This window comes from Petromyzon marinus, unplaced genomic scaffold (genome assembly GCF_048934315.1).
Source record: "Petromyzon marinus isolate PM22_M1 ecotype Great Lakes invasive population unplaced genomic scaffold, UKy_Petmar_22M1.pri1.0 PM_G_Scaffold_2, whole genome shotgun sequence".
In the NCBI taxonomy this organism is placed as follows: domain Eukaryota; kingdom Metazoa; phylum Chordata; class Hyperoartia; order Petromyzontiformes; family Petromyzontidae; genus Petromyzon; species Petromyzon marinus.
The window spans coordinates 2,690,527-2,712,878 of NW_027422761.1; the positions used below are offsets into that span (position 1 = coordinate 2,690,527).

Consider the following 22,352-nt stretch of genomic DNA (forward strand, 5'->3'; position numbering starts at 1 on the left):
TGATGGTGCGCTGTTTTTGAGTTGTACGCCTTTTGGCGTCTTCTGGTCCAACGCCAGTGGAGATTAGGCTCTAAGAAAAGCCGTCTCGGGTGTGGACCAATCAAATTCAAGGACAGTGCCAATATTATTATCAGAGTTGTCTTTTTTGTTTGCATTTTGACTGCTTGTGTTGTGGTTATTGCAAACACGATGCCTTGAATAAAGGTGTCAGTTTTTGTGCCAGTCAAAAGGGTAAAACCTATTACTAATGCAGAGGATTGTTCGTGTTATTTGTTTGTGCGTGCGTGCGTGCGAGTTTATGAGCTGCATGTTTGGGCTTGCTGGCTGCTGGAATCGAGCACGGAATGTTCACACGTCCCGTGTGCGGCCACCATGTGGGTGAACTGACTTCTTGGCCGCATTAATAATGGCTTGGGAGGCTTAGAATGTCCGTGCTTGGACAGCTCCATGGTTACCGTGACGGGCTGCAAGTTTCAACCCCTTGGCACAACCAGCGCCGTTCTCTGCTGCGCGCTTTGCTGCATTTTGTGTGCCACCAGCGCCACCCGGTGGGAAATTGAAGAAGTGTAAAATATATAAGCTTAGCTCTTTCGGTAAAGTCACGTTGAAGGGAAACAATAAAATAATAAAATATATAAAACAATAAAAATTCTCACAACGTTTCGACCATAACACAAACGGTCATCATCAGTTGTGAAAACGTGAGAATTTTTATTGTTTGATATATCTTTTTTATTACTTTATTGTTTCCCTTCAACGTGACTTTACCGAAAGAGCCAAGAATATGAATCACTGCAGTCACGAAAGCTTTAAATCGAAATTTAAGTGTAAAATATTTTAATTTTTTTACAATCCTGCCATCTAGTGGAGAAGTATTGTTACAATGAACAATGTGAACGCTCCGTAGAGGTGTACCTAAAAAAATATATATACACAAGTATGGTGTAATATGCATGTTTATATCAACATTTAATAAACACCTTGATAATTTTGGTACGTGCGTGAAAATAGTACACCTTTTGCAATTTGAAGTTTCTTGGGTTTCAAGCGTCGTACAATTAATAAAAAAATAGACCACGTATTGAAAGGCTTAATTAATTTAACTTTAATAATAGTTGGGTTTTCCCCTTTTTTCTGGCAACAAAACTGAAACCTTTTTAACAAGGATTCATGCCTACTGCATTAACCACAATACCTGCAGTCAAAATGCAAACAAAAAACATACTATGATAATATATGGTGCATTGTGCTTGAAACTGATTGGTGCACAGGTATTGTGGTTAATGCAGAAGACATGAATCCTTGTAAAAAGGTTTCAGTTTTGTTGCCATCAAAAAGGGGAAAAACCCTATTATTATTACATTTTGGAACTGGCAAAGGAGGTCTAATGATAATTTAACTTTGTGTTGCATCTGCAAAAACTACGGACCGTTCACTGTGAAGCGAATTCGCTGCGTGTCATCCCTGTTGCTATATGCACATTAACGCTCAGGTAATGTAAACCTTCACCTGTGGATGTTCTAGATTTGAAGCTTTCGCGACTGCAAGGATCCGTACTCTTTGGTTCTATTCGGTAAAGTCACGTCACAAACAACAACAAAATAAAAATTTAAAAATTCTCACGACGTTTCGGCCACAACACAAGTGGCCTTCATCAGGTGAAGGGAACGTGCTGTCATGAGGACAGCGTTGGAGTGAAAACAGCCTCCCACACAGCTTAAAGTACGCGACCTGGGCTTGGCTGTTTTCACTCCAACGCTGTCCTCATGACAGCACGGTCCCTTCACCTGATGAAGGCCGCTTGCGTTGTGGCCGAAACGTTGTGAGAATTTTTAATTTTTTTGCTTGTTACGTGACTTTAGCGAATAGAACCAAAGAGTACCCTGTGGATGTATTGAGTGGCTCTCTTTGCGTTACAGAGCTGGGCCATGGCCTGAACGACAACGCAGACCTCCCGGAGAAAAAACACAAAGGGCTTTGGAGCTTTTTGCGGCCAAAGATAAAGAAGGTCAGTACGTGACACACTTGCACCCCTGCGTATTTGGAATTGAGCGGTGTTTTTTCTTGCCGTGGTGTTCTCTTGTGACTTCATTAAACGGTGTGTTATTCTCTTGTCGAGAGGAGTGTCATGTGTAGATACACGGAGACATGTTTGTAACAAGATATAGTAATAGGTTTTACCCTTTTGACTGGCACAAAAACTGCCACCTTTATTCAAGGCATCATGTTTGCAATAACCACAACACAAGCAGTCAAAATGCAAACAAAAAAGACAACTCTGATAATAATAATATTGGCACTGTCCTTGAATTTGATTGGTCCACACCCGAGACGGCTTTTCTTAGAGCCTAGTCTCCACTGGTGTTGGACCAGAAGACGCCAAAAGGCGTACAACTCAAAAACAGCGCACCATCAGAGTATTGAGGGCTCGGGGTGAGCATTTACATTATGAGATCTCCTTTGCCAGTAACAAAATATATATTTGTAACAAGTCGGTGTGTTTATAGTTCAAATGTATTCTGGAGGCATTTGCTTTTTATTTTTATATTTCCGCTTATATTTGAATATACTGACACGTTGCGTGCAGAAGCTTGCTTTGAACGCTGTTGGGACATGTTCTTGCTGTTGATACTAACACACGCAACCAGCTACTTCTAGCTGTTTTGGTTATTCTAACAACTTCCCCCCGTGCGCATTGTTGAGTATTTGCTGTCTTTGCTTACCCGCGTGTCATGTCCTCATTCTGCTGCTGTGGCTTTCCCAGAGTGATGATGATGATGTTTCCGAGCGTGGTTCCAACAGCTCAATGCATGGTGACAGTAGCAGAGACGTAAGTACTAACTCTGTTTACAGCCCCGCTAACGATACTAACGGCAGTGCTAAACAGAAAATAATTCCTCATGCTTGTGCTCACAGCGGTAAATGTCGCACAGGCCCATCACTTTTTAGCGCTAACCCCGTTCCCTTTTAATACTCAGTTGCCCTTGAAGAACTGTCTTGAATTATGGTGCTATGATTCAAATTAAAGCTTGCCTTTGGCAAAAAAACCTTGAAACCTGTCAACATGATTCAGAGCTTCAAAGCTAAAGCAGACTGTGTCATTAAAATGTTACGCATTTTTTTGCACATCAAACTGTTGAAAAAGATAATTTTCCGTCATGCCGACCTTATAATTCAACGTGAAAGACATTTTTTTAAATATAATACAACACTCGTAATTACCCTTTTTACATTTTAAAATGTGGCATTGATATTTTGTGGGGAGCTTATAAGGTCCCCACAAAAATATCAATGTGTTATGCAGTGTAGTCCTATAGTTCGTTATCTTTGTTTTCTGGTTCACTTTATTGTTAGAATCGTATTGGAAAATAATTTTAGCTATCAACTAAATCAGTTAATGCCATTTTGAGAATTTGTGTAAGTTATCTTGGTGGAATAAGTTGTACAGGTGTAGGTGTAAACTGCAAAACAACAACTTTCCAGAAATTATTCACTGGTAAAACATGTTTTAGACCAATTTAGCTGACAGTGCACCCTTTTGGAAGCATTAGCGATTTATTTAGCTGTATAGTATGATTCATGCTGATTCCATTGATGTTGAGAATCATCAAATTCAGGGTAAGTACTGTTAATTCAGTGATCACTGTACAACTGGATTGTTGAATGATTAAATTACAGCCGATTTTAAGTTTATATTTATCACATACCTTGATTTACTTTTGAAATATTTAAATTCAAATGTATCAGTTTATTTTAATGCAGATGTATCGTGGTTGCTGTAGGTGTCACTCAATACACATTTAAATTGTTGGTGCGACATGTTTTTTGCGTATATATGTTAACAGTTATTACAATGTACTATTTAAAAAGTTAATACAGTGGTTCTCAACCCGGGGGGTGGGAAGTATGCCCCTCTATGGGAAGCACAAACAACTTTCAAGCGGGGTGCAGGCTGTGGCATGAATACCGTGCGTGATACATTTATCATGTGCAAGGGGAGGAACCCCATCGCCATATTTGCAGCAACAAAACACCAATAATTTTGATTTAAAGCTTTTGTGACTGCAGTAATTCATATTCTTGGCTCTTTCGGTAAAGTCACGTTGAAGGGAAACAATAAAATAATAATGTATATATAAAACAATAAAAATTCTCACGACGTTTCGACCATAACACAAACGGTCATCATCAGGTGTAATGTTGTGTGCATACAGTGCAATGTACATTTCAATTCGAAGCGTGTGCAGGCTTAATGCCAAGATCAACGTGGCTTCTCCAGTTTGTGATTTACAGGACGTGACACAGACTGAGACCGGTGCGGTTTTAGGTCCAAATTTCAGCACACGTTTGAATTTGCCGTTACTCTGCCCCTCTTAGAACTTACTCTCTCGTATTTAGTTCAAAAGCAGGAGACTTGTTAGCGGCACGTCTCCCTGCGCGCTACACCATAGCACGTAGGCCTTGGCACTTGAGTTGTAGGGTAGGGACCACGTGGCCAGGTGCCGCTTGCCCTCCACACCCATCGGAAAATAAAGTGAGCTGGTGAGTAATATTTTTGTCGATGTTATCGCTGACCACTGGCAAATCCTGTTCTTAAAGCTTTTTGTTGTCGATTTATATGACGTTAAGTGTTTGTTTAATGAGGGTTTTCTTTATTCATATTCTTAGCTCTTTCGGTAAAGTCACGTTGAAGGGAAACAATAAAATAATAAAATATATATAAAACAATAAAAATTCTCACGACGTTTCGACCATAACACAAACGGTTTTTTCACACCTAATGACGACCGTTTGTGTTATGGTCGAAACGTCGTGAGAATTTTTATTGTTTTATATATATTTTATTTTTTTATTGTTTCCCTTCAACGTGACTTTACCGAAAGAGCTAAGAATATGAATTACTGCAGTCACGAAAGCTTTCAATCAAGGTTTTTTTTGTACCATCCATTGTGGTGAACCGTTTTAAGTGATAGCCCTTTGCTGTTTTTTTTTTCCAGAAATTATTAATAACCTTACGCTACAGTTGCGCTGCTCTTAAAAGTAAGGTTGTAAACAAAAAACGTGCACGGGTCCACCAGCAGAAAAGGAATCTTTATTTCCCTACATCCCATAGATGAGTTGTGAGCTGACTTTTGTTAAATGCTGCGAGCCGTTAATAAAAACGCCTCTCATTTATTTTCTTTGGTTCTTTCGGTAAAGTCACCACCACGTAGAATGAGAATAAAATAATAAATTGATAAATTAAAATAACACGATAAAATTCTCACGACGTTTCGGCCACGACGCAAGCGGCCTTCATCAGGTGAAGGGACAAGACTGTCTGGAGGACAGCGCTGGAGTGAAAAAGCCAAGCTCAGACCGCGACCTTTAAGCTGTGTGAGAAGAAACAGAGCGCCTTGACAAAGGAATTAGCATAGAATTTAGCATTTAATTGGCAGACTTAGCACGATGAACGGTGTAGAGAGGGTGAACATGTGCAGACCGGCGAGGGGGCGAGGGGGAGTTTACATATCGATGGTGTGAAAAGAGAATTTAAGCAGCCGCGAAAAGTTTGGGATACCACTACTTGGAAAAAAGATACTGTACCATTGAAAATTAGTTTAATGTTCGGTTAAAATCGAAACCTCTTTATTTATTTGCCCTCCAGCAAGACTTTTTCGACGGTGACCTAAAGGAAGTAAATGGAAGTGCAGTGCGCAGCAGTATCTTTGTCTGCTTTCACCGTGTGCATTGGCCGAACGAACAGCGCTTGAATCCCTGGAGGAACGTGCAACCCCACCCACACCCAACCCTGTAGAAAGCGTGACACAACTTATTGTGCTGTTTCAACAATATCCCCCCTCTCAATACTGCAACCTATGTCGTGCTCAGTAACGTTCGGAGCCTACTGACGCTGCGCGGACACGTGTAGGCGGACACGTGTAGGTGAACACGTGTAGGCGGACACGTGTAGGTGAACACGTGTAGGTGAACACGTGTAGGAGAACACGTGTAGGTGAACACGTGTAGGCGGACACGTGTAGGCGAACACGTGTAGGCGAACACGTGTAGGCGAACACGTGTAGGTGAACACGTGTAGGTGAACACGTGCAGGCGACTGAATGGGTGGAGCAGCACATCGGCAAACGCCCGTTGGGCAGCACCGCGTCACGAGGGGCCTTTGGCGTGAACTTTACTGTGCACCGTTGTGCCAACGCGATGCAGGTCGGGATATGAGAGGGTAATGGCATCGTTGGCCTGCATGAGCTGTACGGTCACGGCATGGATATACACGTCACGGGCTGAGCTGTCACTAGCCGGCTTCGCCCGGGACTTGGGTCCACCACGCCCGGCCGCCTTTGTCTCCCCGGTGGCGATGTTCACACACACAACACGGCAGTTACTCGTTTGAGGCTGAGTCGACCTAGGGGAGGCCCAGGAGCGGTTGAAATAATCGTCGCCGGCGGTGGCAGTGAGCGGGAATCGAACTGGGGGTCGCCGGGTTCGTAGCGCGGCGTAGCGCTAACCACTACACTACAATGCGTTAGGCTTACACACACACACATAGACACACACAGATACACACACATACACACAGATACACACACACATACACAGACACACAGACACACACACATACACACACAGACACACAGTCACACACACAAACATACATACACACAGACACACACACATACACAGATACACACAGACACATACACAGCGCGCTAACCACTACACAACAATGCTTTACGCTTCCACATAGACACAGACACATACACACACATACACAACAACAACAACCGCCATTCGCCACTAAGTGGCGGTGACGTCACCACGACGCTTGTGCCAGGCTATGCTACACTACAATGCGTTAGGCTTCCACATGCGCGGGTCACGTGACAGATTTGACGTCACAGCATTTATGTTTTGCCGTGCAAAAACAAATACATTATTGAGCTCCCCCCCCCCCCCCACCAAAAAACTAAAACAAAAGTGTATTTGTATAAGGTTTGCACGGTGTACAGTCTGTAAAGTACCCACATGGCAAATTTAAAGTTTGTTGCATGTCGGGAAGTTCGCTAAACATTTTGAACAGACACATACTCACACCTTTTTGTCTTTTACATATATATGGAGATAAAATAAACCTAAGGCTTTGGTTACTTAATCTCTTTGTTAACAAAATTGTTATAGCAACCACACTTCAAAAACAAAATTATGAAGCCTTTTCAGGCTCCTTCAAAGTTTTTGTGGCATTTACATGCTGTTTTATTGTGATACTGCATATGTTTAATGCATTGGCAGTATGTTGAACGTCTTTCACATCGTGCACAGCCAACCAATGACGTAGCATCTGGAATATAAATAGTTTCCATTATTGGCATGATACTCGAGCTGAGTATCATGAAGATGCTCCTTGAAATCGATTATTTCTTATATACCTCTTTACCTAATATTTCACGTCATTCAAAAATTAAAATTGCACTTAAGTTAATCATACTTCAACAATCTCCCACTGACCAGCATGGCAATGTGTTACACCCGTAAGAATAATTACATGTTCAGGAAAGTTGCACTGAGTCTGAAGACTCCTATTCAAGAGGGTCCTGCACAGGGATGTTTGGCCAATAGCTGTAAAAAAAAAAAATTCAACGAATTAGTTTTTGGATTTCAATAAAGTTCTTTGTTACATAACACACCACCATTAGTAAATAGTTATATTCTTAGCTCTTTCGGTAAAGTCACGTTGTTTTGTATATATTATTATTTTATTGTTTCCCTTCAACGTGACTTTACCGAAAGCTAAGAATATGAATTACTGCAGTCACGAAAGCTTTAAATCAAAATGTATTAAATAGTTGTACAGTATTGTGCCGGAGATAGGTTTGGCTTTGGTGGATATCTCTTAACAACTTTGTGTTTTAATAGGGGTTTTTCCCCTTTTTTCTGGCAACAAAACTGAAACCTTTTAACAAGGATTCATGTCTACTGCATTAACCACAATACTTGCAGTCAAAATGCAAACGAAAAAAATACTATGATAATATGTAGCATTGTCCTTGAAACTGATTGGTCCACGCCAAGGGACGGCTTTCTTTTGAGCCTCGACCCAAATTGGTGCTCGACCAGATGACGCCAAAAGGCGTGCATTGTGGTTAATGCAGCGACATGAATCCTCGTAAAAAGGTTTCAGTTTTAGGAATAGGTTTTACCCTTTTGACTGGCACAAAAACTGACACCTTTATTCAAGGCATCATGTTTGCAATAACCACAACACAAGCAGTCAAAATGCAAACAAAAGAGACAACTCTGATAATAATATGCACTGTCCTTGAATTTGATTGGTCCACACGCGAGACGGCTTTTCTTAGAGCCTAGTCTCCACTGGTGTTGGACCAGAAGACGCCAAAAGGCGTACTAAAAGGGTAAAACCTATTCCTATATCTTGTTTCTGGCAAAGGAGGTCTCATAATGTAAAAGGTTTCAGTTTTGTTGCCAGAAAAAAGGTTGAAAAACCCCCTATTATTATTACATTTTGGCTACTGGCAAAGGAGGTCTAACGATGTAAACCTTGTGTCTCCTGCTCAGAGCCCTCCAGGCCAGCCGCGCCTCGCACAGGAGACCGGAAGAAGCCGGTCACCCCCTCCCGCACCGTTGGCCTCGCCTTCGACCCGGGCCGCTGGAGCCACGTCGCCGCTCGGCACGCTGCGGCGTCGCACCAAGCCCCGTGCGCCTCCTCCTCCTCCTCCCCCCCCATGCACCACCGCCTGGGATACGCAGGCTGCCGGCCCCGAGCCGCCGCCTCCGCTTCCGAGATCTGCCCCAGAACAGGCGCGGCCGGCGGCGTTGTTGTTGTTGTCGCAGCCTGGATCCACTCCTCCTGTGCAGCCCGGCGTGGAGAACGAGCGTCGAAGGCGGAGCAGCTCCGCACGTGAGAGAGAGAGAGGGCTCTCACGTGCTCACATTTTCCATTTTTTTTATTTTTATCAAGTGCCCTTTATAGTTCTATCGATTCAAGGCCGATTTTTTTTTTTTACGACGGAGCGGCGCTTTTTGGCCCTGTTCAAAATGCGGGAATTTAAGCTGTGCCATCGGGCAAACGTTTTGATTTAAGCGAAAAAGTATGTCTAAAAAAAGCTTCTGTTCGTTTCGTCTTGGTAACAACCTGCAAGCATCTCGGGGAGCAAAAAGTGAAATTCCATTGCTTTTAGTGCAGTGAACTGCTTAGGCACAATACCTAAACTTAAACACATTCTCCTGCGGAGGGAGGAGCTGGTAGGAACGTTGTTGGGTTGCTCGGTCAATGGCCAGGGTCAACGGCGGCACCACCACGTGGTGTGTTCCGTAAATATGCCCGACTGTGAGGGCAGGCACAAGCCAGCGTGAGTAGGTTAAACGTTGAGTTTTATAAGGGCACCACGGGGTGACCAGCCCCTCCCCAGCCAGCCCCACCCCCCCACGCAGCCCCTCCCCACCCAGCCCCTCCCCACCCTCCCCTCCCCACCCAGCCCCTCCCCACCAGCCCCTCCCCACCCTCCCCTCCCCACCCAGCCCCACCCCTCCCATGTTTGGATGCACGACAGACTGACACAATAATAATCTCCTGTGGGCTGGTGGTGTAGTAACCAGGAGGTTCCTACACAGTATCATCACCTAGCCGATTTGTCAACATCATGTTTACACAGGGGAGACGGTAAGCGAACACGTTCCAATCGTGCATGCGGTTTTGTTTGGCTTCAACTGTCTTCTTTCAACAAGACCTCTGCTGCTACACATTTACCTTGTGAGCCCCACTATTTCCAGATTTGAAGCTTTCGTGACTGCAAGGATTCACCACACTCTGTGTTTTTTTTCAGCAAAGTAACGACGTAGTTAAAAAACAAATAAATGATAAAACAACTAAATTAAATCACGACGTTTCGGAGGCAACACCAAGCTCCCTTCTTCAGGTGGAAACCGTCACAGCTGTATCAAGCAATTTTACCGTGACGATTTCCACCTGAATTTCTGTATGAAGTTGAGGCAGAAATTTTACCGTGATGGTTTCCACCTGAATTTCTGTATCAAGTTGATGCAGCAATTTTACCGTGACGGTTTCCACCTAAATTTCTGTATCGAGTTGATGCAGCAATGTTGCCGTGACGATTTCCACCTGAATTTCTGTATCGAGTTGATGCAGCAATTTTGCCGTGACCTGTGTCCACCTGAATTTCTGTATCAAGTTGATGCAGCAATGTTGCCGTGACGATTTCCACCTGAATTTCTGTATCAAGTTGATGCAGCAATATTACCGTGATAGTTTCCACCTGAATTTCTGTATCAAGTTGATGCGGCAATGTTGCCGTGACGGTTTCCACCTGAATTTATGTATCGAGTTGATGCAGCAATTTTGCCGTGACGGTTTCCCCATGAAGACGGAAGCTTGGTGTTGCCCCCGAAACGTCGTGATTTAATGTAGTTGTTTTATTTATTTTATTTTACCTACGTCGTGACTTTACCGAAGAAACACAAAGAGTCTATGAGCCCCACGATGTCTGTCGTCAGTCAAAGCACCGTTTGTAATATGATGACAAGGTGAAATATTTAATTGGCGACTTATTTTTGAGGACATCAACACAGAATGTATCATCATTGTTACGCTTAATGAAGGGTTGAAGTCGTGGAATGTTAAAGTGCCTAACCCAGTAATGTTTCCGGGGTTTAATGTCCTCGCGAAGCAATAGTGAATTATGTTTAAGAGATTTGGCCGGGATGAATTGTTCATCGACCAAACGAAATTATTTTTTTTATTATTGTGAAGAGAGACATTTTGCAATTTTGGGGTGCCATCAGAATCTTTATTTAGACTGGAGAAATCTGATGAACTGTGAAGCTCATTTTCACAGATGACCAGTAAAAGGGATGAAATATTTTACATTATGAGACCTCCTTTGCCAGTAACAAGATATAGTAATAGGTTTTACCCTTTTAACTGGCACAAAAAACTGAAACCTTTATTCAAGGCATCTTGTTTGCAATAACCACAACAAACAAAAAGACAACTCTGATATTATTATCAGAGTTGTCTTTTTGTTTGCATTTTGACTGCTTGTGTTGTGGTTATTGCAAACATGATGCCTTGAATAAAGGTGTCAGTTTTTTGTGCCAGTTAAAAGTGTAAAACCTATTACTATATGGATTAAATCTTGTCTTGTGATAGATTACACAGAAATGTGCCGCACTATGGCATCGTACCGTGCAATGTGTTGTGATGGGAGTTGCATGCTGTCAGTTGTGTTCTTGTTAGTCAGGTGGCATCACAATCCAACAGTCATCCAATCAGTGAGCAAGTTGGTCCAGTGAGCATGTACATAGTGTGTATATGTATATATTTGATTGTGAGTGAGTGTATGTGAGTACTTATGTGTATGTGTGTGTGCGTGCATGCATGTGACGAACATGTTTTATATTAACAGCCAGCTGCTGTTTGAACCTTAAAGAATTCACTTGACCGGTTATGGGTAAGTCAAATGTGCTGATGCTAATGAATGGCATTCACATGTATGGAAATGTTGTTTTGTGTTTCTCAGCCTCCGCTCAAAGTTCTGGGCGCTTACCGTTAAAGGATGAAAATGAAGAAGGTAAATATTGTAAAATGCACGGCTTCATTGGAATAGATGGCTCTGTATAAGCAGTATGGAGGCCAGAAGTAATTTTAATCCAATAAACTGTTTCTTTAAATGGTTGTTCATTTAGATATCTTGTGATCAAAATTGTAATCGTGTTCCGACAATTGGCTAATTATTACGCTACTTTGATAAAATATGTAATTTATTAAGAGTTTTTTTAGGGCATGTTAATTCAGATATAAAATTGACTTTCATACTGCAGAATAATGCTTACAAGGTAAAACAACTGCATAACCTTGCAGCAGGGGCACCATTTCCTTTGAAAGTGTGTGGATTAATTGAAGGATCTTTTGAAAGTCCTTTAACCTTCCCGGTCCTCATTTTTCCACGAAAATGTTGACAGGCTGTGGAGCAAACAGCCTGCCAAAATACCAACAAAAAAAACATTCGAATTAGTGATTTACATATTGTTAATTTACATATGTTCCATGCAATTTCAGACTAACTTTATTCCAGCTGGCAAAGCCAATTGAGCTCAGCGGCTCTTTAACAAGGACAACCAATTGGATTTTTTTAAAATCTTTTATTTGGCTGGCACATATAACTGGCTGTCAAACATCTCTTGTGGAATCTCATAAGATATATCATCTTACACAACTGCTCATACATATGTTGAACACGTACGTATGTTATGTTTTCAACCTGTGTTTGAGCTGTGAATCTTTGTTTAAAGGGCAGTTGTGGTGCTTGTAACGTAACATATTCAACTCGTTTAAAGTGGTAGTGTGAGTGTACGTTATAGATTTCGGAATGAAAGCTCTTGGATACTCCACCAAGTGCTCTATTTTTTATTTCATTGGCTACCTATGTTCTAAACGACACCATTACCTTATTGTTTGGTTGTTGATGATGTTTTGTAAAACTGGAATTTGGATTTCCAATGGACAAACAGGTCAAGCATTGTATGTTTGACATTAACGTGACGTTCTGTTTGAATCCAAACAATATTTAACGTATGTATGTAGAAATTATTTCACACCGTACGTAGCCAGACGTGATTGACATTAACGTGACGTTCTGTTTGAATCCAAACAATATTTAATGTATGTATGTTGCAATTATTTCACACCGTACGTAGCCAGACGTGATTGACATTAACGTGACGTTCTGTTTGAATCCAAACAATATTTAATCTATGTATGTTGAAATTATTTCACCCCGTACGTAGCCATACGTGATTGACATTAACGTGACGTTCTGTTTGAATCCAAACAATATTTAATGTATGTATGTTGCAATTATTTCGCACCGTACGTAGCCAGACGTGATAATGTGAGGTGCTAATCAATTGCGCTTTTGATGGAAGCATTATTGATTTAAAATACACGTAAATTCTGAAAGCTTGCACAAATTTAAATTTCAAATGCGCATACAAGTTGATGTTTATTACGTCAAAAAAACTCACAAGCAATTTCTTCTGCCAATGTTGGACTCGTACTTTTGCTTACCGTTCGTATAAGTTGACTCTTTTCATGCACAATTTGTACATTTCAGCAAGTCTGTTCTCCATAGTTCATTTAGTTCCATAGTTTCATTTATGTGGTATAGCCCTGTGAGCCATCCGGCTCTTGAATCGGGTGCAACCGCAACAAACAAAAACATGAACAAGAAAACATCTTAAAGTGACTTTGTGTGTGACTTTGCAAACAGAAAATCCAGGAAAAAAACATCAAAATATTCCTAAAATAGCACCGTACACCACCAACGCTGTGTGCAAAAATCCCAGTGGGATGCAAGTCAAACAACAACAACAACCACAAGACAACTTAGATTAAGGCCATCAGTCTAACTCCGTACTACAATAAACAAAAACATGGCCAAAACAAAAAAAAACTTTTCGAAATCACCAAAATAAAAGCCATAAATGCAATGTAACGGTGACCAGATGTCATCATTGGCCACGGTGTTTATTCTGGTTGTTGTACAGCACACTTGGCCAAAAGCTCTTTTTGTTGAACAAAAACTTCACACGAAACCCCCAGAGCAGATGCCCTGAGATCACGATGGGAACGCCTTTTATGCCTCCTCATTCATGGAGCCCCACGGCCTCGCAGTATAAATACTGCCTCGCTATAGAAATAGGTTTTACCCTTTTAACGGGCACAAAAAACTGACACCTTTATTCAAGGCATCATGTTTACAATAACCACAACACAAGCAGTCAAAATGCAAACAAAAAGACAACTCTGATAATAATATTGGCACTGTCCTTGAATTTGATTGGTCCACACCTGAGACGGCTTTTCTTAGAGCCTAGTCTCCACTGGTGTTGGACCAGAAGACGCCAAAAGGCGTACAATACCAGTGGAGACTAGGCTCTAAAGAAAGCCGTCTCGGGTGTGGACCAATCAACTTCAAGGACAGTGCCAATATTATTTTCAGAGTTGTCTTTTTTGTTTGCATTTTGACTGCTTGTGTTGTGGTTATTGCAGACACGATGCCTTGAATACAGGTGTCAGTTTTTTGTGCCAGTTAAAAGGGTAAAACCTATTGCTATATCTTGTTCCTGGCAAAGGAGGTCTCATAGTGTAAACGCTGCCCCGCTGTTTGCCTTTATTCGAAGCAACCCGCGCACTGATGACACGTTCACGTCGGAGAAAATCCGTTGGTTTGCAAATTGCTTGCTCGTGGAGATGCCGAACAGCACGGCGAAAGAGTGCCATTCGTCCGCGTTCAAAAATTACTCTACGCTTTGCGTTTTGTGGATTTTAATAAGACATCTTTGTGGTGTTGAAGATGTAAATGAAAAGAACCCGATTTTTTTTTCACCCCCCAAGTGCTCTTACACAGCGTGATAGTTTGCGCGAACTTTAACGATTTTGTCAGAGAAAATGGATTCACGTCACTCGTTGAAAAAAATAAAAAAACATTAAATTTTGATTTAAAGCTTTCGTGACTGCAGTAATTCATATTCTTAGTTCTTTTGGTAAAGTCACGTTGAAGTGAAACAATAAAATAATAAAATATATATAAAACAATAAAAACAATTCTCACGACGTTTCGACCATAACACAAACGGTCGTCATCAGGTGTGTCGGTTTGCATAAATTTATTTATTTTTAAACGGTGTATTTATAAAAACATTTTTTTATTTTTTATATATATATTATTATTTTATTGTTTCCCTTCAACGTGACTTTACCGAAAGAACCAAGAATATAAAAAACATTGCTCAACGTTCTGAAGTACGTCACGGTGTTCATATCCGCAATGTTTAACGGACCTCGTTCATCTACGTCGTTGGACGTTGATTACCGCCGCAGAAACATCTTTGAACGAGGGTGCTGGAATGGGCGGCGATCCCGATGTCACAAGGCAACAGCCCGAAGCGTCGTCGCCCCGTACGCTCGAACAAGGACCCACCGCCAAGTCTGAGACGCAGAAGACTTTCTGCGTCACATCTCAACAAGCTGGGTAAGGCGTCGCAACCCATTCCTCTTCGGGCAGATTTGCTCTTTTTTTACACGCGACACACTCCTTTCATTTTAATTTAGATGCGTTGAAAACGCTGCCACGTCACGCGTCCTGTCACGCTAAAAGAACACGTTCCCCACGTCGGTCTGTGCCGTCTGTTAATGTCGGCGCAGGGCCGTAGCTGATAACGCGGTGCAAGGAGGCCCGTCAGACCTGGCGCAGGCTGACGCCGGTGCCGCAGCAACGGCTGAATTGGACGAGTTAATTGATGAACTTGAAATGGGGCTGACGACGGGTGAGCGCTTTCACACACAAAACGGTTAGTCGCGGAAATAAGAATAACGTAGCACAATACTTAACAATTTCGATTTAAAGCTTTCGTGACTGCAAGGATTCATCTTCTTTGGGTCTTTCGGTAAAGTCACCACGTAGAATGAGAATAAAATAATAAAATGATAAAATAAAATAACACAATAAAATATCTCACGACGTTTCGGCCACAACACAAGTGGCCTTCTTCAGGTGAAAGGAACAGACCTGTTCAGGTGAAAGGAACAAAACAAACCTGTTCCTTTCACCTGAAGAAGGCCACTTGTGTTGTGGCCGAAACGTCGTGAGAATTTTTTGTGTTATTTTATTTTATTATTTTATTCTCATTCTACATGGTGACTTTACCGAAAGAGCCAAAGAAGACTACTTAACGTGTGATAAAATTCAGTGTTGTTTCATAAAGCGTGCAATGAGCGAAAAGCAAATGAGTGATAATATCACCATTAAAAAAAAAATACGTGGAATAATTGGGGTGTGGCATTTGTGATTTAAACATTATGTAAAAAATATGCTTTTGTCTTGTTTGCAGATGATGACTCGAGGTCTAAGAGTGGTCCCCGCAACGTGGAAACTGTAAAAATAAATAAAACAGAGGCTGACGTTGATTCTACTGTAGAGCCGGTTTAAAAGCCAGAACCAGCCCTTCCAGATTCAACAGTGATGAAAGCCACTGCGGACAGCAGCTCCGATAAAACTGATAAAGTCGACGTGAACGATGAGACAAATGCCAATGTGGCAACAGATGTCAACAGAGGACCTTCAGAAAAACCTTTGCAGTTTCTCAAAGCTCGCGATGATGTGCAAAGAATGGAAGCAGCCGATGGAAACGAGGCTGGAAACGCGCCGCAGGTTTCTGCCGAGCCACCCGTTACTCAGACAAAGAATGGTAATGAAGCGAAAGTCGACTTCCTTGCCAAGGTTCGGGAATCTGCCTTGGCCCAGCAACTTGACCGTAAATCCAAACCTGCCCTTTGTGGGTCTTTTACTGGGGCCACCGCAGAAGCGTCTGGTTGTGTCGTGGGTGAACAAGACCCCGGACGTAAAAGGTTACCCGTGGCTTTCCCTGACACGTCCACCAAACCCAATAGTGAGTTAAGCAGGGCAGGAAGGCGTGGTGGAGGAAGTCTAAAGTGCCTGGATAAAATGCCCGTTAAAAACGAAACCTGTCTAAATGCGCACGTGGAGAAAATCCCCGTAGTGCATGCCAAATCTGTGGACAAGCAAGTAAAGAGTATACCTGTGGAGCGACAGGATGCATCATCCGAACAGCATACGGAACAACTGGTAACACGCCAACACAAGACGCACGTGGAAGAGTCTGTATTGATCCAGCCAGTGGAAATCCGTCAAGAAATTGCCGGCGCTAGAGAAGAAATAGTTGAGCCAGACAAAGTTTGCAAGGTTATTGCAGAAGCAAGGCTAACTAAAAGTGAAAAAGTATCCGAAATAAATGAAACTTCACAGCCAGTAATGGACCAGTCAAATGAGCCTGGGGCTTCGATGCAAAACAGAATTTTTCACAAGACTCGATCAATTTCAAAAGAGCGACGTGCACCTGAAGTTGAATGTCAAAATCATTCTGCTGAAACATCTTCTCCAGTTTTTCCTGTCTGTAAGCAGCCTTCAGATCGGTGGAGGTCCACAAATGAAATCACCAGAGATTACCTTCCTAAAGTGGGATTGACCACTTACAGAATTGTTCCTTCCAAGCCAGTCATAAGACCAAAACCTGGAACAGCTGATGTCCCATTCCTTCTACCAGCTTATAAAACAGAACCCGGCAAGACTGAAAATGCTACTGCAACCAATGCTACAAAAGAAATCAAAGAAACGTTGAAATACTACTCAACAGCGAAGATCGGTGACATTACAACCAATCCACAACAGCATACAGCACATCAGTCACCGGTGATTCCTCTACCATTAATTCCCCCACCAGTGATTCCTCCACCATTGATTCCCCCACCAGTGATTCCTCCACCATTAATTGCCCCACCAGTGATTCCTCGACCATTAATTCCCCCACCAGTGATTCCTCCACCATTGATTCCCCCACCAGTGATTCCTCCACAATTAAGTCCTCCACCAGTGATTCCTCCACCATTAATTCCCCCACCAGTGATTCCTCCACCAATGATTCCTCATTTATCAGGGCTCTCAATTGTGGCTCGCCCATTCCAGAGGTCCCATTCCCTCCAGTGTACTACGGAGGCAATATCTCAGCAACACTCTGCCACCGAGCCACTTGCCAGCACTGCCACATCTCCACCACCACTACCACCACCACCATCGAGCTCAAAGCAAGATGCATTTTTCCGTCCCGGCAGGAGGGCCTCCAGCATCTACGTGGCATCTGCCATTGCCAAGAGAACAGCCTACAAGGCCATTGATGCTCCGAATGAAACTTACAGTGGCACAACCACAACAAATACAACACCTGTACATGCTTTGCCACCAATTCAGGTAAATTGGGAACAGGATGAGCTCACGATTCCACCACCACCACAGTTTTCTACGGAAGAAAATGCCAACATTCCAAATGCTCCAGGTGACCCGGGGAAGGTGATTATTATAACCGAGGCACCACGAGTCCATCAATGGAAGCCAAAACTATTCAGACCAGTCAGTTTCCCAAGCGTCATGTTCAAAAATGACAAACCATCTAGCGTGAGTGTAGCGTCGAGTCATTCAGAGTCTAAGAACGCCGTTTTTCCTGTCAAGTCACCACCTCCGGTGAGTCCTAAACCAAGTAGTGGAAACCCTTTTAATGTAAAATCAGCCACTAACTCATCTCAAATTCAGTCCGTTCTCAGTTCTCCAAAATCCACCGACGCAAGTCCTTTCCATCAGCCTCCCACAGTTTTAAATACCACTGGAACTGCACTGGAAAGTTTCAGTCTTATTCACGGGCAGAGGAAACCATCAGGTGAAGACAGCGGTCCGTTTGGACCGATGCTGAAGTTAAAACCTGTGGTGCAAACACCAATTGTGAAGGATAACAATGCACATGGTTCCCTAATGGAAGCGCTTCAGTCTACAGACAACGTGGGCACATTGAGAAAGGTCAGCCTGCTTTGTCTACATCGTCACATTTAAAATATTGTAATAAATATGGAAAATGTTGTGTATAGCCTAAATTAAATGTGATTCGTTTATTTAAAAAAAAAGTATTTGTAGAACCTGCATTGTTAACCATGATTGCACATGTATAATTAAAGTTATCTTAAACATTTTGATTTAAAGCTTTCGTGACTGCAGTAATTCATATTCTTAGCTCTTTCGGTAAAGTCACGTTGAAGGGAAACAATAAAATAATAAAATATATATAAAACAATAAAAATTCTCACGACGTTTCGACCATAACACAAACGGTCGTGTTATGGTCGAAACGTCGTGAGAATTTTTATTGTTTTATATATATTTTTTTTATTATTTTATTGTTTCCCTTCAACGTGACTTTACCGAAAGAGCTAACAATATTATATTAAACATTTACCTTGCTAACGTGAAACGTTGTACAACATTTCCGTAAATGTTCTGGTCGCTGTTCCGTTATATTCTAGGTTTCGGGTGAACATCTGCAGGCAATGCTGGCAGCTGTAGACAGTGAGGCAGAGAGAGATGCTCGCATTTCTGTCGCTGTTCCATCAGGCGCAGGAGGGAAACGACTGAGAAAAGTAAGTGGGAATGCAAGTGACAGCTGTGTATTTAATTTTGATTTAAAGCTTTCGTGACTGCAGGGATTCACATTCGTGGTTCTTTCGGTAAAGTCACCACCACGTAGAAGGGAAACAATGAATAATAACAATAAAATTCTCACGACGTTTCGACTGCAACACAAGCAATCATCATCAGGTGTGGTTTTCACGTCGTGAGAATTTTATTGTTTTGTTTTTTATTATTTTATTGTTTCCCTTCTACGTGACTCGGCCTCAAATGAGTACCCGGTGCGGTGTGTAAACATTAGCACGTGCTAACATCACTTGCTCCAAGAGTCAGTGACAGCTGTACAGGGTGGGGGAGGGTGGGGATATTTGTGTCTCGTGTGTGTGTGTGTCTCGTCTTTGTGTCTTTGATTTCCCATGCAGTGTATAAACAAAGCAAGTGCCATCCGTTCATTTGCTTTGGCCAAAGTGATTTTTTTAATTAAAAGTTTCTGTACGATAGGGATGTATGTGCCCGCGTGGGACACTTACCTTCAAAAATCTCAGATCATAGGAAGCCATTCCGCAATGACTAATGAGAAAGTCGGGGATAATCGAGGATAATAGGAAGAATAGGGCCGTGGATAATGGAACTTTTGTGAACCTGACAGCTGTTGCAAATTACACGAATCACGCATATTAGGGCCTATTTGTCTTGCTCCCATTAATACATTAACAAAAACGTCCTTCAACATAATTTTCTTTGAGCTTGAGGATGTACGTTTGCACGGCATCGAACAATGGCGTGATTTGTCTGAACTTGAAGTGTTGTTACCCCAGGTAGCACAAGTCTTGGTGTCTCGTTGACTGCTGTGTTCTACTGTCTTCTGGTTTCCATAGACCCCATCTGCAGCAGCAGCGGCAGCAGCAGAAGACGAAGAACTGGTGTCTCAGCAGTTGAGAGAAGCCGACTCGGGCGACTCAGCCACAGTGCGGCCACGGCTTGCACCTGTGCATTCTCCTCCAGTCCCCATAGCCCCACCACCTCCTGTCATCCTCGTGGGTAACGGGGCCACAGGTACAGAGCGTAGGCCCAAGGATGCACGTCTGGCCATGCTTGATGCCATCCGATCCGGCAGTTGTGCTGGCATGCCTAAGAAGGTGATTGTAACTGAGCCACCACGAGTTCACCAGTGGAAGCCGAAACCATTCAGACCAGTCAGTTTCCCAAGCGTCTTGTTCAAAGATGACGAGCCATCTAGCGTGAGTGTGGCGTCGAGTCATTCAGAGACTAAGAACGCCGTTTTTCCTGTCAAGTCACCACCTCCGGGGAGTCCTAAACCAAGTAGTGGAAACCCTTTTAATGTAAAATCAGCGTCTAACTCGTCTCAAATTCAGTCCGTTCTCAGTTCTCCAAAATCCGCGGTCGCAAGTCCTTTCCATCAGCCTTCCACAGTTTCAAATACCACTGGAACTGCACCGGGAAGTCCCAGTCTCATTCACGAGCAGAGGAAACCATCAGGTGAAGACAGCTGTCCGTTTGGACCGATGCTGAAGTCAAAACCTGTGGTGCAAAAACCAAAGTTTAATGTGACGGACGTGAAAAAGGAATAGCCTATTCCCACCGCGGGGCTTAGGGCGTGCCAGGCGTCAAATATTTTTCGACGTGAACCCCACCGTTCGAGAGGCAAATCCCTCGCGTATATAAAAGAAGAAAGCTAAGAAAGAATGGAAGATGTTTCTATTTAAAGCTTTCGTGACTGCAAGGATTCATCTTCTTTGGTTCTTTCGGTAAAGTCACCACCACGTAGAATGAGAATAAAATAATAAATTAACAAAATAAAATAACAAATTCTCACGACGTTTCGGCCACAACACAAGTGGCCTTCTTCAGGTGAAAGGAACAGACCTGTCGGGACGACAGAGCTTCAACGAACGTTGTTAAGATTCGAGGCGTCTTTTAAGCTGGTTTAGAGAAGAGAGGCACCTTGACAAAGGGGTTTACATATCAATGCTAAATTCTCCTGTTTGATATGTAAACCCCTTTGTCAAGGTGCCTCACTTCCCCCAACCAGCTAAAAAGTCGCTTCGAATCTTAACAACGTTCATTGAAGCTCTGTCGTCCCGACGGGTCTGTTCCTTTCACCTGAAGACGGCCGCTTGCGTTGTGGCTGAAACGTCGTGAGAATTTTATCGTGTTATTTTATTATTTTATTATTCTCATTGTACGTGGTGGTGACTTTACCGAAAGAACCAAAGAAAATGGAAGATGTGTCCATTACGTTATACTGTACTCATGTGTTCAATAGAAAATGTTGGGAGCGTTTGTCCCTTTTTACATTTTGGAGGTTTAATGATGCGTTTCGTGTTGATATACGAATAAACACTTGATGCAGCCTGTTTCGTTTTATGCCCTGTGTGTCGGTGCATACAGAAACCAGCACGTACGAGCGCTGTGCCGTATACCCATTGCAGAGTATCTGCATTAAGCGACAAAGAGTTGCATGTTCATACTGTTGAACATATACGGTAATGCAGATATTGGGGATGTTTATTTAACTGTGCTTCCGTTTGTAAATGTTAGGTAACCGGCACACAAGAGCGTGTGCAGTTCTACAGGTTTATTGTATTTACCACTGAATTCTACAGTAGTATTGTATTTACCACTGAATTATACAGTTTTATTGCATTTACCACTGAATTCTACAGTAGTATTGCATTTACCACTGAATTCTACAGTATTATTGCATTTACCACTGAATTATACAGTATTGCATTTACCACTGAATTATACAGTATTATTGCATTTACCACTGAATTATACAGTATTATTGCATTTACCACTGAATTCTACAGTAGTATTGCATTTACCACTGAATTCTACAGTATTATTGCATTTACCACTGAATTATACAGTATTATTGCATTTACCACTGAATTATACAGTATTATTGCATTTACCACTGAATGATACAGTATTATTGCATTTACCACTGAATTCTATAGTAGTATTGCATTTACCACTGAATTCTACAGTATTATTGCATTTACCACTGAATTATACAGTATTATTGCATTTACCACTGAATTATACAGTATTATTGCATTTACCACTGAATTCTACAGTAGCATTGCATTTACCACTGAATTCTACAGTAGTATTGCATTTACCACTGAATTCTACAGTTTTATTGTATTTACCATTGAATTCTACAGTTGTATTGCATTTACCACTGAATTCTACAGTAGTATTACATTTACCACTGAATTCTACAGTAGTATTGCATTTACCACTGAATTCTACAGTATTGCA

The 22,352-nt window shown here is 42.2% G+C and overlaps 1 protein-coding gene across 1 annotated transcript; it reads left to right on the forward strand.

Moving 5' to 3' along the window:
* The first annotated feature begins 1,923 nt into the window (after positions 1 to 1,923).
* Positions 1,924 to 21,439, forward strand: LOC142912328 (uncharacterized). The gene is made up of 9 exons (XM_076060493.1): positions 1,924 to 2,008; positions 2,765 to 2,830; positions 8,572 to 8,914; positions 11,553 to 11,603; positions 14,915 to 15,065; positions 15,239 to 15,360; positions 15,925 to 18,458; positions 18,959 to 19,072; positions 19,940 to 21,439. Exons 2-7 carry the CDS (start codon positions 2,807 to 2,809, stop codon positions 16,020 to 16,022), a joined length of 789 nt encoding a protein of 262 aa, XP_075916608.1. The 5' UTR covers positions 1,924 to 2,008; positions 2,765 to 2,806; the 3' UTR covers positions 16,023 to 18,458; positions 18,959 to 19,072; positions 19,940 to 21,439.
* The last annotated feature ends 913 nt before the right edge of the window (positions 21,440 to 22,352 follow it).

What these genes read in the sequence shown, in the direction of transcription:
- LOC142912328 (XM_076060493.1), top strand. Translation starts at nt 2,807, where the DNA reads ATGCATGGTGACAGTAGCAGAGAC. An exon ending in AAGGCGGAGCAGCTCCGCAC is followed by an intron (nt 8,915 to 11,552) that starts GTGAGAGAGAGA and finishes TGTGTTTCTCAG; the next exon opens with CCTCCGCTCAAAGTTCTGGG. An exon ending in GTCACATCTCAACAAGCTGG is followed by an intron (nt 15,066 to 15,238) that starts GTAAGGCGTCGC and finishes ATGTCGGCGCAG; the next exon opens with GGCCGTAGCTGATAACGCGG.